General features: G+C 55.6%; 1 protein-coding gene across 1 annotated transcript; it reads left to right on the top strand.

The window, feature by feature from the left end:
• The first annotated feature begins 438 nt into the window (after positions 1-438).
• On the top strand, positions 439-17,253 carry Sema6b (semaphorin 6B). The gene is made up of 16 exons (XM_045135003.1): positions 439-591; positions 738-861; positions 2,686-2,746; positions 2,845-2,907; positions 3,702-3,803; positions 4,149-4,239; positions 4,444-4,563; positions 5,594-5,682; positions 6,987-7,204; positions 11,758-11,889; positions 12,242-12,391; positions 12,908-13,090; positions 13,169-13,318; positions 13,895-13,972; positions 14,065-14,123; positions 15,964-17,253. The coding sequence occupies exons 1-16, from the start codon at positions 468-470 to the stop codon at positions 16,908-16,910; spliced, it is 2,691 nt and encodes an 896-aa protein (XP_044990938.1). The 5' UTR covers positions 439-467; the 3' UTR covers positions 16,911-17,253.
• The last annotated feature ends 1,440 nt before the right edge of the window (positions 17,254-18,693 follow it).

The raw sequence follows: 18,693 nt of genomic DNA, 5'->3' as shown, positions 1-18,693 counted from the left end.
GCTACAAAGGAACACTAGACACTTGTGCCCCTTTTGTGTTTAGCTTAGGTAGGTAGCTTGGAGATTTGAACCTATGCAGTGAGACTGTACAAGCAAGCGCCCTTAACCTCCGAGCCATCTTCTCAGCCCCAACTTTAAGAAGTAAAATCTACACACTTGGAGACTGAATTTTTAAAGGAATGTTTTAAGAAGTTATATCTATTATTATCGTGATTAATTTTTAATTGCCTAATGCACTTTCACTTGCAGTTATTTCCTGAGCTTTTACTCACATGCGGTCGTAAACTCGTTCTGTTAATTAAATGAGCTCTAGGTGTTATTATTATCGACATTATATTGGTTCCCCCTCCCTCTGGGCGGGAAGGACGGGGTGGGCGCGCCCTCCTCCGGCCTTTGGTGGTACTGCAGACCGCGCTGCTCACCTGTTCCTGCCTGCAGGTGACCCCCAAGGCCACCTGGCCCTCGCCATGCGGACCCCGCGAGCGCCCCCTCCCGGCCCGGCCCTGCTGCTGCTCCTGCCGCTGCTCCTGGGGGCCGCCCACGGTCTGTTCCCCGAGGAACCTCCGCCTCTCAGCGTGGCCCCCAGGGACTGTGAGTTGGGGTCTGGAAGGGAGGTCGAGGCCCAAAGGGAGGAATTTGATTCCAAGCTGGGTCTGCTCTGTCCATAAGGAGGGGGCTCACCAGGCAACGCCCTTCCCCCCACAACGACTCATTCCCTATCCCACCTGCTCCCCCAGACCTGAGCCACTATCCCGTGTTCGTGGGCAGCGGGCCTGGGCGCTTGAGTCCCACCGACGGCGCTGAAGACCTCAATATCCAGCGCGTGCTGCGTGTCAACCGGACACTGTTCATTGGGGACAGGTACGGAGGACATGGAGGAGGTGTTGGGGAGCTGTGACAGAATTTTGGGGTGGGTTGCAAATATGACCCTGCAGTGCTTAATGCTGAGTCCTAAGGGTGTTAAACACTGAGTATTTTTTCTCTCTTCCCCCCTTTTTGGGGGTGAGGGGTTCAAAGTAGTGTCTCATTCTAGCCCAGGCTAACCTGGAATTTATTATGTAGTCTCAGGGTAGCCTCGAACTCATGGCAATCCTACCTCTGCCTTCTGAGTGCTGAGATTAAAGGTGCCATCATGTGCAGCTACCTTTTTTTTTTTTTTTTTTAGCTTTTATTGGCTACTTCCATACATGTACAGTATACCATGATCACAATCCACTTCCACCACCCTCTCTTTCCCTGTGAACAAGTAAGAGTGCTGGATTCTGGGGTTTGTTTATTTATTTACTTATTTATTTATGAGAGAGGGACACATAGAGAAAGAGAGAATGGGCACACTAGGGCCTCCAGCCACTGCAAGCAAACTCCAGACTCATGCGCCACCTTGTGCATCTGGCTTACATAGGTCCTGGGGAACCAAACCTAGGTCCTTTGGCTTTTCAGACAAGTGCCTTAACCACTGAGCAGTCTCTCCAGCCCTGGACGCTGAGTTTTAAGGGTGATGAATGCTAAAACCAGCTCAGGTGCAGAGTTGGAGACAATGCTTGGGATACAACTTGCCGTGTCTGGATGGAGGGTGATGGAAAGGGACCCAAGAGGGGTTACTCAATCAATCGTCCATGAAATTACACGTGAAAGCATGAGCGTGAACTTGGGCTGGTTGGGAGGACTTCTCTGCGGAGGTGACACTGGACTTGAACCTAAACCTGGGGAGTGATATTCCAGACAGAGGACACAGGCCATGAAGCAGCCCTGGGGCAGAGGACACAGCCTAGGCACTGGAGGAGCAGCCAAGGGGCCCGTATGTCCACAGCAGAGGGAGCGAGGGGTAGAGTGAGAGGAGGGAGGATGGACAGGGCCTGGTGGCTGCAGAAGGACTTGGACTCCGACCCAGGGAGGTGGGAGCCATGGAGGGCTGTGGGCAGAGGAAGGAGGGTGCGGACTGGGTGCTCACAATCCCCTCTGGTCAGAGCTGGGGACCCAGAGCCTGAGGCCAGACAAGGTAGAAAGCAGGAAGGGAGAAGTAGGCCAACTGGGAATAGACTTTTTTTTTTAACACTTTCCATGATTATAAAAAGTATCCCATGGTAATACCCTCCCTCCCCCCCCCCACTTTCCCCTTTGAAATTCCATTTTCCATCACATCCCCTCCCCATCTCAATCAGTCTCTCTTTTATTTTGATGTCTTTTCCTCCTCTTATGATGGTCTTGTGTAGGTAGTGTCAGGCACTATGAGGTCATGGATATCCAGGCCATTTTATGTCTGGAGGGAGCACGTTGTAAGGAGCCAACTAGGAATAGACTTTAAAGGCAGAAACCAGTTCTGCACAGGAGGGTGTGGGTACGAGAAGTGCGGACAGAGGAGAGAAAGGGTCTCTGAGAACCAGTGTGAAGTCAGGTCGAGTGGACTGTGGAGACTCCAGGAAGGGGTGGTCAGCAGTCACAGGTGCTGGAAATGATGGAAGACGAGGAGGAATGGGTCGAGTATTGATCCTAAAGTTGGACAGGGGCTGGCTGGCCATCGTGCGGGCTGTGCACCCCTGGGAATCATGTCAGGATGTGGTGGCGGTAGGTGTGAGGTTACCCCAGCATGCGGTTAGCACATCCACACGTGTAGCCCCTGGACACCACATGCGCGGTGGGGGGAAGGAGGGTGGCAGAGGTCTCCCAATGCCATGTCTACTGCAGAGACAACCTGTACCGCGTGGAGCTGGAGCCCCCCACGACCCTGGAGCTGCGCTACCAGCGGGTGAGGAGGAAGGGGCACAGCCTGGTGGGAGGAGGTGGGACCTGGGCTTTTATGGTGGGGTCTGGGGATGCCACTCCTCACCATCTCTCTGCCACCAGAAGCTGACATGGCGTTCCAACCCCAGTGACATCGATGTATGTCGCATGAAGGGCAAGCAGGAGGTACGTGAGCGGCAGCCCGGCCACATGCAGGCTGCTCACTCCGTATAAAGCCCCTCCCTCCCAACATGACTACTCCCCTGTCTGAGTCCCACCCCATCCCTCCCTGGTTACACCCCAGGTGATTCCTCCCTGTCCCACCGAGTGGCCATGTTAATGCCCAGAGCCTGGCACTTCCCTACTTACCCAGGCCAGGTCCAGCGTGATTCTTCCAGGGCTAGTAGCTTGGTGGTACTACGGCCCCGCCCCCCTCCTCACCCACACAGGCCACACCCACATCAGTTCCATCTTCTGCATTCCAGGATTGTAAGGTGATGTTGTCATGGTTATGGCTAGAGCCAGGCCCCACCCATAGCCACGCCCCTGCCCCGGCCCAGGCCACGCCCATCATGAATCCTTCATCTCAAAATAGCAGCTCTGGGTTACCATGGTTATGTATGGGGCTGGCCATGCCCCAGTGCACCTCAGCCATCACCATGTCCCCCAAGGATCCCCAGTCATGACCAAGCCCCAATGCATCATGGCCAGCCCCCACAGCTCCTCAGCCATGACCACATCCCCAGTGCTGACCAGGCTTCTGTCACTGTTACAAAGTACTTGCTCATCTTGGCGCTTCCCTTGGCGTCTACTGTCAGCCCTGGCACTGGCCACACCCACAGCATGGCCACGAATGGGGTCCCTGCCCCTGTCCCAGCCCCTTCTCTCCCAAGGCCCTAGCCCTGACCTGGCTGTCCTCTCCACTGGCCACGCCCACCACACGTCACACTGGCTCTCTTTGCCGCCTGTCCCCTCCGCAGGCCGAGTGTCGGAATTTTGTGAAGGTGCTGTTGCTTCGAGACGATTCCACGTTGTTCGTGTGTGGCTCCAACGCCTTCAATCCAGTGTGTGCCAATTACAGTGTGAGTGTCGGTCCTCCAAGCCTCCCTCAGGCCTCACCAGCCACTGCTTCCTTCCTGCCACCCCACTCCCCCAGGAAGCCCTACCCCCCTGTTTCCCAAAGGAGTCCTGTGCAGTGCTGGTTAAGCCACCAGCGAGCCCATAGTATGGCTAACCAGCTAGGGTCGACGCTTAGGTCCGAGTAAAGATGGACAAACTGTGGTTCAGGGAGGTTGAGTGATTGGCCGAGGTCACACAGTGATCCAGGGTGAATCCAAGATTCTGCCTGCAGTGTAGGACTGGGGGACCCAGGGGACTGCCAGGCAGGGCCAGGAGATCTGTCACTCAGACTGTGTCTCTTTTTACAGATGGACACACTGCAGCCTCTTGGGGACAACATAAGCGGCATGGCCCGTTGCCCATATGACCCCAAGCATGCCAATGTCGCCCTCTTCTCAGGTGAGTGCTCCCCGCACCCCGTGCCAGCTGTGGGATGTGCAGAATCTCTGCCTGCCTGTGTGGATGGAGTTGAGGCTTGAATGGGGCTGGGTTTAGCAAGGGGCGGCTCAGGGACCATGATGGGACCAAGCCCCCAGCCTCTTTTCTGGGTGTCTGCGGTCTAATGTCTCCCCTACACTTCCTCACACCCCTCCCTGTATCCAGACGGAATGCTTTTCACAGCCACCGTGACAGACTTTCTAGCCATCGATGCTGTCATCTACCGCAGCCTCGGGGACAGGCCCACTCTGCGCACCGTAAAACACGACTCCAAGTGGTTTAAAGGTGAGGTCTTAACAGCCGGGAGTGGTGGCACTCAGGAGGCAGAGGTAGGAGGATTGCAGAGAGTTCGAGGCCACCCTGAGACTACATAGTGAATTTCAGGTCAGCCTGGATCACTGAGTAAGACCCTACCTCAGGGGAAAAAAGAAGAAAAGAATTAAAGGTGAGGTCTGCCCAGGGATTACCTGGGGCTGATATTTACCCACCCACCCCCACACACACCAGAATAAGAGTCCCAGAGGAGCTAAAGTCTGCTGGCTTTTAAAGGATAAAGGTTTGGAGCGAAAGTAGAACATGCTGGAAGTGGGAGGCTTAGAAGCCTGAGGTGGAAGTATAGCACAGGAATGGCAGGCGCTCAGCTCTCCACCATGTGATGGAGGGAGGTGACCAAAAATAGTGAATATAGGGGCTGGAGAGCTGGCTTAACGGTTAAGGCATTTGCCTGCTAAAGCCTAAGGATCCAGGTTCAATTCCCCAGTACCCATGTAAGCCAGATGCACAAGGTGGTGCATGTATCTGAGGGTCGTTTGCAGTGGCTAGAGACCTCGACACACCCATTCCCTCAAATAAATAAATAAAAATAAAATATATATTTTTAAATAGCAAAGATAGGGCTGGAGAGATGTCTTGGCAGTTAAGGTGCTTGCCTGTGAAGCCTAAAGACTCTGCAGATACCATATAAACCAAAGGTGAGGCAAGCGCAAGGTTGTACATGCCCACTAGGTGGCAGAAGCCTCTGGAGTTTGATGGCAATGGCTGAGGCCCTGGCATGCCAGTTCTCTCTCTCTCTCTCTAAAGTGAAGCCATATATATATATATATATATATATATATATATATATATATATATAATAACAAAGATAGCTTTGGAGGGTGGACGCAGGAATTCCGGGCTTATGATTCTTTCTAAAATCCACACTTGGTATTCAGTTCATTTGGACCAAGTACCCAGCCATCATCCCTCTTCACCATAAGAGTCACCACTGAGGCTGTGGTTTGATTGTGCACTCAGCTTTGGACACTCTCTCCTTCAGAGCCCTACTTTGTCCATGCAGTGGAATGGGGCAGCCACGTCTACTTCTTCTTCCGGGAGATCGCGATGGAGTTCAATTACCTGGAGAAGGTGAGCCGCTGTCACCCCTGGAAGGGCTGTGCAGAAGGTGCAGAGCCCACAGGCTGCTCGGGATAGATGGCAACAGGGGTGGATCCTGGATCTCCAGATGGGACCAGAGGGACCTGGCTGAGCCCTCTGCTCTCCCCATCAGGATAAGACATAGAAAGCCACAGAGCTCAGAGCCTTGGGCAAGACCACTGGTGGAGGTCAGACCACAGCTGCCCTAGTGCTGAGGCCACTCCTGTGGCTGCTGAGATCCTGTCATTCCATCTGCCCATCATCACTAGCCATTGATCTCTTGATAGAAGGCATGGGTGCCTATAATTCACCCACAACACCACAACTGCTTGTCCATCTGTCCATCCATCCACCCACCTACCCATCCATTCATCTATACCCATCCTGCATCCATCCACCCAAGCACCCATCCATCCACCCACCAACACATTCATTTATCATCCATCCATCTACCCACCCATATGTCCATCAACACACTCATCCACACACCCATCTGTCCATCCAACCATCCACCCACCCATTTGCCCACCCATCCACCACCCATACATCAGTCCATACATCCACAAATCCATCCATTCACCCACCAACCAACCAACCATCCAGCTACCTACCTAGCCAGCCAGCCATCCACCCACCCACTCACCCATGCATCAATCCATCTATCAGTACATCCATCCATTCACCTATCCACCTTTTCATCCATCCATCCACTGACCCACCCACCCATCAATCTGTCCATCTGTCCACACACCCATCCACCCTTTCATCCACCCACCCACTTATTCATTTATTCATCCATCCACCCAACCATTCATCCACCTACCCACCCATGCATGCATCTATCTATCCATCAACCCACCTATCCATCCATCTATCCTTCCATTCACCGACCCACCCACCCACCTGTCCTTCCATCTGTCCACACACCCATTCATCCACTTATCCGTCCATGTATCCATTATGCACCCATTCATCCATCAACCTGCCCACCCATCAACCCATCCATCCATCTGTTCACCCACCCACTCACACAAATGAATCCATCCACCCACCCACCCCTCCGTCCATCCACCCATCCATCCACTCACCCACCCATCCATCTACCCACCCACCCATATATCCATCCTCCGTCCATCCGTCTGTCCACCCACGTTGGCTGCCCTGTATGCAGTCGCTGACAGTCTTATCCTGAGACCTGTGGTCACAGACCCCTGGCTTGGCTGGTGGGCAGCTCAACTGTTGCTGACCCTGTCCGTGTCCTGGGGCTGAGCTGCACATGTCATCTGGTGCTGCAGGTGGTGGTGTCCCGTGTGGCTCGAGTGTGCAAGAATGACGTGGGTGGCTCCCCGCGTGTGCTGGAGAAGCAGTGGACGTCATTCCTGAAGGCGCGGCTCAACTGCTCAGTGCCGGGCGATTCCCACTTCTACTTCAATGTGCTGCAGGCTGTGACAGGGGTGGTGATCCTGGGCGGGCGGCCCACGGTCCTTGCCGTCTTCTCCACTCCCAGCAACAGGTCAGCCAGCACCCGTGGGTGCAACCTGGGGGTATTGGTTGGACAAAGTCCAACGGGGTCTTACATTCACTCCTAAAATATTATCAGAGTCCTGCATTGGGCAGGATTGGCTCTGAGAGGCCTCAGCACCATGCTGGGGTGGGACGGAGCAGGAACAAGCGGATAGCTAGAGGACAACCTCATCCTCTGGTCTTTGGGAAGAGGGCAGGGAGGGCTTCTTAGAAGAAGAGACAGTGAGGTGCAGTTGCTGGTATGAGAGGTCAAAGTGGTTTTCCATGTGGGAGGAACAGCACATGCAAAGGTCCTAGGCTTTCTTGAGTTTTGCATGTTCAAGTCATAGTGATGAGGTCCATGGGATGGGAGCTCAGCAGCCAGTGGGAGCAAGGAGGGTTCACAGTACCGCAGGAGGCCTGGGAAATGGCCCTGTGGGTAAAACACTGGCCACTAAAGCATGAGGCCTGAGTTCAGATCTGGCCCCCCAGCACCCCTTTAAATGCGAGATGGGCCCCTGCAATTCTAGTGCTTGGGTGGTGGAGTGGAAACAGGAGGAGGGGGAAGCTGGCTAGCTGGACTGGTAGAATCAGCATTGGCAAGCTCTGGGTTCAAGTTCTCAGTAAACCAGGTGGAGAGCAATCCAGGAAGACACTGACACACGCACGTGCGCGCACCACATGCATCCACCAGCAGAACTTAAAAGACGAAAGGATGCCCTGCGGCCATGGGGAGACCCTCAGTGGGTAAAGCGCTTGCCACACAGAGCTCAGCCATGGGCAGTGGTGGTAATGCAGGATTTCTGTGTTGTTGGAACAAGGCAGAAGTTTCAGTGGAAGCTTGGCAAAGAAAATCAGGATCAATATCTATTGGGAGACTTATCTGCTTGTTTGAAAGGGATTTTAAATTTTGTCACATAAGAACCTCTTGATAGGAGCCTGGGTCTTATGATGAACCTGTGTGTAGGCTCGGCTGTCTTAGCTGGATTGATTGTTCCCTCAGTGGCCCAGACTTTAGAATTAATATTTACTTCCATTAGAAGTAAGCATAATGTTGGCCCAGGGGACCAAGAGAATGGAAGTCTCTGATTTGGCTAATAGTGGGGAGATTTTGTTATAATTAAAAAGGCATGGGAAAGCCAGGCATGGTGGCACACACCCTTAATCCCAGCACCCAGGAGGCAGAGGTAGGAGGATCACGTGAGTTCAAGGCCAGCCTGAGACTACATATTGAATTCCAGGTCAGCCTGGACCAGAGTGAAGAAAAGTAATTCTTTCTAGTCACAGCTGAGACATGAAGAAGTGTCTGGTCACAGGCTTTGCCAGAAATGCCTGCAACAGTCAGTATTTGGGAAGAGAGCGGGCCAGGGTTAGAGGTTTAGACTGATGCTGAGGCTCTAGTGGCTGGGAGGAGGCACCAGGATTTCTCTCCATCCTTGGAATTATCCGGCACTCCTAGAAGGTAATGGAGGCTTGAGTTGTGGGAGCCAAAGGGGAAGCCTTGTGGGGTGGCCTGTGGTCTCATAGGTCTTTGCCTTCAGGGACAGTTGGCCTTCCAGGGAGTCTCCTTGGCATAAAGGGCAGGACCCTGGCGAAGGTCTCCAGGGACAGTTTCTCTTGAAATGTGCCAGCTGTCCACACTGGTAGCAGGCCCCAGGAGCACTGCTTTTGGGGTTGACTTTCTTGTAAAGCAGTCATTAGAGCCAGAGTCCTCTCCTGCTCCAATCAGCCTCTAGATCCCTATTATAGAAGGCTGGTGGCTGCCTCACTCAGACTATCTAGAGTGCTTTCAGGATTTACAGCATCTGACTGCAGTTTGTTTGTTTGTTTTCTACTATTTGGGGTTGACTGAGTTAAATTTTTTTTTAATATTTGACAGGCAGATAGAGAGAGAATGGGCACACCAGGGCCTTCAGCACTGCAAACAAACTCCAGAAGCATGTTCTACCTTGTATATTGGGTTTACATGGGTCTTGGGGCATCAAACCTGGGTCCTTTAGCTTTGCAGGCTAGTGGCTTAACAACTAAGCTGTCCCTCCAACGTGGCTTTTATTTGTTTTTTTTAATTATTATTTATTTATTTATTTATTTTGGTTTTTTGTGGTAGGATCTCGCTATAGCCTAGGCTGACCTGGAATTCACTATGTGGTCTCAGGGTGGCCTTTTATTCATAGTAATCCTCCTACCTCTGTCTCCCAAGTGCTGGGATTAAAGGTGCATGTCACTACGCTTTGCTCAGCCTTTTTATTTATTTATTTTAATATTTTATTTTTATTTATATGAGGAGAGATATAGAAATAGGCAGGGAGAGAGAGAGAGAGAGAGAGAGAGAGAGAGAGAGAATGGGCACGCCAGGGCCTCTAGCCACTGCAAATGAACTCCAGATGTGTGCACCCCCTTGTGCATCTAGCTTACGTGGGTCCTGGGGAATTGAACCTGGGTCCTTGGGCTTTGCAGCAAGCGCCTCAACTGCTAAGCCATCACTCCAGTCCTCGGCCTTTTTGTTTTTATGCAAGAGAGAGAGAATTGGCACACCAGGGCCTTCAGCCACTGTAATCAAACTGCAGACGTGTGAGCCGCCTAGTGTGCATGTGCACTTGCGTCACTTTGTGCTTATGGCTTACCTGGGACCTGGAGAGTCGAACATGAGTCCTTTGCCGTATCTCCAGCCCCTAAATAGTTTTATATTTTATTTTTATTTATTTATTTGAGAGAGAGAAAATGGGCATGCCAGGGCCTCTAGCCCCTGCAACAAACTCCAGATGTGTGTGCCACCTTGTGCATCTGGCTTTACGTGGGTTCTGGGCAATCAAATCTGGGTCCTTAGGCTTCACTAAGCCATCTCTCCAGTCCTCAAATCTTTTTTTTTTTCTAATTTTTTATTTATTTATTTGAGAGCGACAGACACAGAGAGAAAGACAGATAGAGGGAGAGAGAGAATGAGTGTGCCAGGGCTTCCAGCCTCTGCAAACGAACTCCAGACGCGTGCGCCCTCTTGTACATCTGGCTAATGTGGGACCTGAGGAACTGAGCCTCGAACCGGGGTCCTTAGGCTTCACAGGCAAGTGCTTAACCGCTAAGCCATCTCTCCTGCCCAAATCTTTTTAATTACTATTTCTCCAGCTGGAGAATCGGGGGAAAAGCTAGTATGTCCTGTTAGAGTAGTTCATTGGCGTTTAACAAATTCCGTGGGAGACTCATTTGGTTCTTGTATGATTAATGACACTTTGGCATATTTGAGAGGCTTGGAGTGGGGTTTGTGTAGTCGTTCTCCACTCATAGCTGTAAATAAGGCAGGGTCTATTCTGCAGGTCTGACAGAGTTTTGAATTTCCCCTTAATAAAAGGAAACTTCGTGCATAAAAAAAATCTGACCACTTGTCATTTCCACGACAGTACTGGTCTAATAGTAAAATGGTGTTGTTAGTACTACTTCCCTCTGGAGGCCATTTTTCTTTCTCCATCTTTTTTAGACTGTAGGTGGGCCAGACAGTACACAGAGTTGTTGGTTTTCCTTAGGCTCCATGGGTCAAGAGAATGCCAGTTTTCATGACACTTTAAAAAAGATATCTTATTTATTTATTTATTTGAGAGAGAGAGAGAAAGGCAGATAGAATGAGAACAGGCATACAAGGGCCTTCAGCCACTGCATACGAATTCCAGATGTATGCCACCTTGTGCATCTGGCTTACGTGGGTACTGGGGAATCAAACCTGGGTCCTTAGGCTTGGCAGGTAAGTGCCTTAACCACTAAGCCATCTCTCCAGCCCACCAATATTTGATCTTTTTTTGTTTTGTCTTATTTTATTGAGGTAGGGTCTCACTCTAGCTCAGGCTGACCTGGAATTCACTCTGTATTCTCAGGGTGCCCTCGAACTCACTGCAATCCTCCTACCTCAGCCTCCCAAGTACGGGGATTAAAGGTGGGCACCACTACACCTGGCTTCAGGACACGTTTTTTTGTTTGTTTGTTTGCTTATTTTTTAGTTATTTGAGAGAGAGACACAGAAAGAGAAAGAGGCAGATAGAGAGAGAGAATGGGCACACGAGGGCCTCCAGCCACTGCAAACGAACTCCAGACATGTGCACCCCTGTGCATCTGGCTAACATGGGTCCTGGGGAATAAAGCCTCGAACTCGGGTCCTTAGACTTCACAGGCAAGCGCTTAACTACTAAGCCATCTCTCTAGCCCTCAGGACACATTTTAATGCACTTGCACACGCACGTTCACAGGCCCACAGACACATGCACGTGCACACATGCACATGGACATATGCACACCCACACATGCACATGGACACACATGTACACATACACACAGGCCCATGCACACATGGACACATGTACACACATGCATATACACGGACTCACATACAGACACCAGAGTGATGGAGGCTGAGGCAGAGGGAGGATCTGGCTGGTCCTGGGAGCATCTGCAGCCTCAGGAGGATGAGGCCAGGTGACAGGTTCAGATGGGTGGACAGGGCAGACGTGGCCTCTGAAGGGTATAGCTCTCCACGGTGGGATGCCGCACCCCGGGCTCAAGTGTGTCCTTCCTCCCCAGCATCCCCGGCTCGGCCGTGTGCGCCTTCGACATGACCCAAGTGGCCGCAGTGTTTGAAGGCCGTTTTCGTGAGCAGAAGTCCCCCGAGGCCATCTGGACACCGGTGCCGGAGGAACAGGTGCCACGGCCCCGGTGAGGACCTTTGGTTTTTAGATGGGTGTCCAGGGCAGGGCTCGGTCCTGGTCCCTCGGGTGGCGTGGTCAGGACATGTGACCCTGTGACATCGGTGTGGCCAAGGAGATGCCTGGGGGAGGAGGGAAGTGCTCAAAGAGGAGAGGAAGAGCAGGGCATGCGCAGGTCCTGAGGCCTCAGGCGGACATGACTTTGATGGGTGGAAGTTTGATTGGAGGCCCTCGTGGGAAGACATCTGAAGGGACAGCAGGTGTCCAATGAATGGGGACCCCTTTGTGGGGTCCTCCCCACTCCCTTTATCCTTCCCTGATGCCCCTTCTCCCCCCCCCCGACGCCCTTTCTCCCCCCACAGGCCCGGGTGCTGCGCGGCCCCTGGCTCACAGTACAACGCATCCAGCGCCCTGCCTGACGAGATTCTGAACTTCGTCAAGACCCATCCGCTGATGGACGAGGCGGTGCCCTCCCTGGGCCACGCACCCTGGATCGTGAAGACCCTGATGCGGTCAGTGCCAGGCAGGGCAGAGCAAGGAGGGGGACAGAAGCCCAGACCTGGTGGGGTGGGGGAGGGAGGACAGGGCTCCTGGGCAGACAGGGGTCCCACTGCAGCTTGGTGTACCACCGAGTGTCTGGGTTTCTTCTTGCTGGCACATGTCCCCACAAGCCCACGTGGGAATCAAGGGGAGGGCACATGGAAGAAAGAAAACCAGTCGTCAGTCAGGGGCCTTGAGTCTTTCAGGAATCAACCAGAGTGCATGCAAAGGTCCTGGGGCACAGGACATTGCTCATGTAAAGACCCGGTGGCAGGACCAAGTCTGGCTCCTTGTGGCCGCAGGTATCAGTGTTGAAATGTCAGGATGGGCTCTGTGACACAATGGATAGCGCATTGGACTTCTAGCCGAGAAGTGTCAGAGTGCCCCTGTATAACAACACATGTCATAATAGCTGGATGGCTCATGAGAGCCAGGGAGTCTCTGGGAGCTGCAGAATCAACCTAACTCTATCTAATCTCATCTAACAGGCACCAGCTGACCAGAGTGGCTGTGGATGTGGGCGCTGGCCCCTGGGGTAACCAGACTGTGGTCTTCCTGGCTTCTGAGATGGGCACCGTCCTCAAGTTCCTCGTGCGGCCCAATGCCAGCGTCTCAGGGACCACTGGGCCTAGTGTCTTCCTAGAGGAGTTTGAGACCTACCGGCCCGACAGGTGCCTGTGGGGGGAAACGGGTGTGGAGCCACTAGGGGATGGCACTCTAGCCTTACCACCCACCCTGTGTGCCTCCAGGTGTGGACCGTCTGGCGGTGCTGGTGAGCCGGGGCAGCGGCTGCTGAGCCTGGAACTGGACGCCGCCTCGGGAGGCCTGCTGGCGGCCTTCCCCCACTGCGTGGTGCGCGTTCCTGTTGCCCGCTGTCAGCAGTATTCTGGGTGCATGAAGTGAGTGGTCCCCCTGGAAAGCAAGAGCAAGTGGCACGGAGGGATAAGCAGGTGGCAGCCAAGAGCCTTGGTTCATGGAGGAATAAATAGACAGAGGCTGAGCAAAGGCCCCGGGGTGGGAAGGAGCCTGGCAGGAGTGATGGGCAGAGAGGGCAGAGCAGGATGGCAAGGGATGGCAGGGCCTTGTAGGCTGTGGGGTCCTCCCAAATCATTTGGACTTTCACTTCCAGGAAGGAGGGAGTCATGGAGGATTGTGGGCAGGGGAGACAGGGTGCTGGCTCAGGGTGACTGGCACCCTCTGGTGGACAGTATTAGGGTGACTGTAGTGGGGGCCAGGCCCAGCTACTTCCTTCTCTCGTTGGGGGGAGAAGGATGGAGACTCGCTGGTAGCCATGCCCACTGTCATTGCAGCTGTGAACCCACAGCTTGGAGAGTAGATCAGAGCCCAAGGCCTGCCAGTGAGAGGCCATGCTTGACTTTAGCCCCCCACTTCAAATACAGCCTGAGTAGCCCTGCCCTGCTCTGCTGTGACAGAAGGGCTCAGGCCCTGCGTCACCGTTACCATTTTCATGCCAGGAACTGCATTGGCAGCCAGGATCCCTACTGTGGATGGGCCCCAGATGGTTCCTGCATCTTCCTCAGCCCAGGAACCAGGTACAGGGGAGAGGACAGGTGGGGATGGTGTATCTGAAACCTTGATCCCTACTCCTCCGGTCCCCGCTGAATCTAGCTTTTTCCCCTTTTAGAGCCACATTTGAGCAGGACATATCCGGGGCCAGCACCTCAGGCTTAGGGGACTGCACAGGTAAATTGGGAGCAGGGATTCCTCAGGGCCCAGCGCCATCTGGTGGCGGGTGTGGGAGCACATACGAGAAGAGGGGAAGTGGGAGCAATCTGTTGAGACAGAGAGATAGATTGTTCCAGAAAACGTCAGGTGTCAACACAAGGATGGACAGGGTTTGAAATTATCAGAAAGCTGGATATGGTAGCTCATGACTGTGATCCTAGCACTTTGGAGACGGAGGCAGGAGGATTACAAATTAAAGTACAGCCTGGGTTACAAGACCTTGTCTCAAAAAGAGTTGGTGTGGTCAGCAGTACAGTGACAGCCTAGAACCCACAGTGAGGGCTGGGGGCGTGGTCAGCGGTAGAGTGACAGCCTAGAACCCACAGTGAGGCCTAGGGGCGTGGTCAGAGGTAGAGTGACAGCCTGGAACCCACAGTGAGGGCTGGGGTGTGGTCAGAGGTAGAGTGACAGTCTAGAACCCACAGTGAGGGCTGGGGGCGTGGTCAGAGGTAGAGTGACAGCCTGGAACCCACAGTGAGGCCTAGGGGCGTGGTCAGAGGTAGAGTGACAGCCTGGAACCCACAGTGAGGGCTGGGGGCGTGGTCAGAGGTAGAGTGACAGCCTAGAACCCACAGTGCGGGCTGGGGGCGTGCTCAGAGGTAGAGTGACAGCCTAGAACCCACAGTGAGGCTGGGGGCGTGGTCAGCGGTAGAGTGACAGCCTAGAACCCACAGTGAGGTCTGGGGGCGTGGTCAGAGGTAGAGTGACAGCCTAGACCCCACAGTGAGGGCTGGGGGCGTGGTCAGAGGTAGAGTGACAGCCTAGAACCCACAGTGAGGGCTGGGGGTGTGGTCAGAGGGAGAGTGACAGCCTAGACCCCACAGTGAGGGCTGGGGGCGTGGTCAGAGGTAGAGTGACAGCCTAGAACCCACAGTGAGGGCTAGGGGTGTGGTCAGAGGGAGAGTGACAGCCTAGACCCCACAGTGAGGGCTGGGGGTGTGGTCAGAGGTAGAGTGACAGCCTGGAACCCACAGTGAGGGCTGGGGGCGTGGTCAGAGGTAGAGTGACAGCCTGGAACCCACAGTGAGGGCTGGGGGCGTGGTCAGCGGTAGAGTGACAGCCTGGAACCCACAGTGAGGGCTGGGGGCGTGGTCAGAGGTACAGTGACAGCCTAGAACCCACAGTGAGGCCTAGGGGCGTGGTCAGAGGTAGAGTGACAGCCTAGAACCCACAGTGAGGGCTGGGGGCGTGGTCAGCGGTAGAGTGACAGCCTAGAACCCACAGTGAGGCCTAGGGGCGTGGTCAGCGGTAGAGTGACAGCCTAGAACCCACAGTGAGGCCTAGGGGCGTGGTCAGAGGTAGAGTGACAGCCTAGAACCCACAGTGAGGGCTGGGGGCGTGGTCAGCGGTAGAGTGACAGCCTAGAACCCACAGTGAGGGCTGGGGGCGTGGTCAGCGGTAGAGTGACAGCCTAGAACCCACAGTGAGGCCTAGGGGCGTGGTCAGAGGTAGAGTGACAGCCTAGAACCCACAGTGAGGGCTGGGGGCGTGGTCAGAGGTAGAGTGACAGCCTAGAACCCACAGTGAGGGCTGGGGGCGTGGTCAGAGGTAGAGTGACAGCCTAGAACCCACAGTGAGGGCTGGGGGCGTGGCCAGAGGTAGAGTGACAGCCTAGACCCCACAGTGAGGGCTGGGGGCGTGGTCAGAGGTAGAGTGACAGCCTGGAACCCACAGGGGCGTGGCTTCACCGTCCAACTGTCCTGAAGTCTTCCATGTAGTTCTGATAGGCAACCCTCAGCTGGGCTGCCGTGGAGGGCGGGGACCGGATGGCCACAGCGACCCCCCTCTCCATGCCCAGGACTCCTGAGGGCCAGCCTGTCGGACGAGCGAGCAGGGCTGGTGTCCGTGAACCTGCTGGTGACGTCGTCGGTGGCCGCCTTCGTGGTGGGCGCGGTGGTGTCGGGCTTCAGCGTGGGCTGGTTCGTGGGCGTGCGCGAGCGGCGCGAGCTGGCCCGGCGCAAGGACAAGGAGGCCATCCTGGCCCACGGCGGCGGCGAGGCGGTGCTGAGCGTGAGCCGCCTGGGCGAGCGCCGCGCGGGGCCGGGAGGTCGCGGGGGAGCCGGCGGCGGGGGACCCCCGGAGGCCCTGCTGGCGCCCCTCATGCAGAACGGCTGGACCAAGGCCACGCTGCTCCAGGGCGGCCCCCACGACCTGGACGCCGGGCTGCTGCCCACGCCGGAGCAGACGCCGCTGCCGCAGAAGCGTCTGCCCGCGCCGCACCCGCACGCGCACCCGCACGCACACGGCCTGGGCCCCCGCGCCTGGGAGCTCGGCCACCCGCACCCGCTGACCCCGGCCTCCGCCTCGGCCTCCGCCTCGCTGCTGCTGCTGGCCCCGGCACGCGCCCCCGAGCCCCCCGCGGCCCCCGCAGAACCGGGTCTCGACGGTCGCCACCACGGTGCCCCCAGGCCTGGCCGGGCGTCGCATCCCGGGGACTTCCCGCTGACCCCCCACGCCAGCCCGGACCGCCGGCGGGTGGTGTCGGCGCCCACGGGCCCCTTGGACCCCTGCTCGGCAGGGGACAGCCTGCCCAGGCCCTGGAGTCCACCCCCGACGGGCAGCCTCCGGAGACCGGGTCCCCACGGGCCGCCGGCCGCCGCCCTGCGCCGCACGCACACGTTCAACAGCGGCGAGGGCCGGCCCGGGGACCGTCACCGCAGCCGCCACCCCAGGCCCGGCCCGGACTTGGCCCATCTCCTCCCCTATGGGGCAGCGGACAGGACTGCGCCCCCTCCGGTGCCCTAGGCGGGGCGGGGGGGGGGACCCGGACGCCTTGGCGGTGCCAACCGTGGGAACCTGGAACCGGGCATGGCGCGAGATCGCCGGGGCCCGCTGGTTCCGAGTGGGGGCATCAAGCCCCGTGTGTCCACGCGGGGTCCCCTTGCCACAGGGAAGCACAACAGGCCCTGGACCCCCGGGGCGGGGGACAGGACATGGACTCGAGGTGCCCCCAGGTGGGCGGAGGAAACAGCTGTGAATTGGAGGTGGACCTTCTGCTCATCCACTCTGGTTTCTTTGGCAGATTTTTCTTTCTCTTCTTTTCTTTTTCTTTTTTTCTAACGAATTGCACATCCGTTCTCGGGGTGGCGGCCGGGGTGGGGGCTTCGGCGTGGGGATGGGGATGTGGGGGGGGCAGAGCTGCAGACACGAGCCCCCTCCCCTCCGCCCTTTTGCAAACGTCCCTTCCTTTCGCCCCGGGTCCCTGCGTGTGTGGGTGTGTGTGCGTGTGCATGCCGTGTTCGTGTGCAAGGGCCCGGGAGGGAGGCGTGCGTGTGCGTGCCTGAGAGGGCTGCCGTGGGCGTGTGTGTGACTCAAGTGTGAGCGTGGTGACATCCCCTGGCGGTGGCGGCCATAGTCTTGGCTGAGCCAATGCTGAGGCCTCCAGCAGGAAGGAAGGCCAGGGGTTTCCAAGGTGCCGGTTGCGAGTTCGAATTCTGATTCTGTAGAGAGGATGGGGGGGGACAGGCGGGGTTCAGGCTGGGAAACCGTGGTGGGGAGAGCCTGCAATGGCGTTTAAAGGGCTTGTGGGGGTCTGGGGGCGGTGGAGGCAGGAAGGCCCCCTGTAAATATGGCCCAGGGTGGTCAGAGAGTCCCACCACCCGTCCCCTTGTGACCTCCCCCCTTATGACCGCCAGCTGACCGTGCATGCCACGTGGCCAGCTGAGTCCAGGACCCTCTGATATTTGCCTCCCAGGCCCCCTCCCCGTCAATAAAACTGTTTACAACCACCGGCCCTTATGTCTCCAGGCCTGCTATTTCCTGGGGGGGGGGGGGCGGGGAGTGGTGAGGAGAGTTGGAGGAAGTGCGCTGAGCTGGTGTGTTCATCCCTCAGAAAACAGGCATAATGGATGAGCCAGGTATAGTGGCATGCTTTAGTCCCAGCACTAGGGAGGAAGAAGTAGGAGGATGGCCATGAGTTTGAGGTCACCCTGAGACTATATAAAGAATCCCAGAGCAAGACCCCTACCTCAGAAAAAAAGAAAGAAAGAGCGGGCGGAGAGAGAGAAAGAAGAAAGAAAGAGATGGAGGGAGGGAGGAAGGAAGAAAAAAAGAAACTCCAGGGAAGAAGCTAGTGTCTCAGGACTCAGCAGTTTGCAGCAGGGCTGGAGCTCAGAACCAGGCTCCCTCCTCCCTGGACAGTTCTCAGAGGCTGTAGGGAGCTTGCATGTAACAAAATTGAACTTGAAAAAAAGTATATTTCTTCCAGAGAGAAACAGAATGAGACAGGGGAGAAGGGAGAGGCCCGTGGGAGAGGGAGAGAATGAATGGGCCTGTCAGGTTCTCTTGCCACTGTAAATGAACTCCAGACACATGCAACACTTTGTACATCTGGCTTTACATGGAAATCAAACTCAGGCTGTCAGGCTTTCCAAGCAAGTACCTTTAACCTCTGAACCATCTCTCCAGCCCACTCCTCAGTTGAACTTCAGTGGTTTGTTTTTTTTTTCCCCGGAGGTAGGGTCTCACTCTAGCTCAGGCTGACCTGGAATCCACTCTACTCTCAAAGTGGCTTCAAAGTCAGGGCAGA

The sequence above is a fragment of the Jaculus jaculus genome, chromosome 15, assembly GCF_020740685.1.
Source record: "Jaculus jaculus isolate mJacJac1 chromosome 15, mJacJac1.mat.Y.cur, whole genome shotgun sequence".
NCBI classification, from domain to species: Eukaryota; Metazoa; Chordata; class Mammalia; order Rodentia; family Dipodidae; genus Jaculus; species Jaculus jaculus.
The sequence above is the reverse complement of the archived record's forward strand: the minus strand, read 5'-3'. Positions and strand labels throughout refer to the sequence as shown.

Bases quoted from the DNA above. Each gene is read 5' to 3' on its own strand.
- Sema6b (XM_045135003.1), top strand. From the start codon at position 468: ATGCGGACCCCGCGAGCGCCCCCTCCCGGCCCGGCCCTGCTGCTGCTC. The intron at 12,392-12,907 runs GTCAGTGCCAGG...CTCATCTAACAG, and splicing joins ATCGTGAAGACCCTGATGCG to GCACCAGCTGACCAGAGTGG. The intron at 13,319-13,894 runs GTGAGTGGTCCC...TTTTCATGCCAG, and splicing joins CAGTATTCTGGGTGCATGAA to GAACTGCATTGGCAGCCAGG.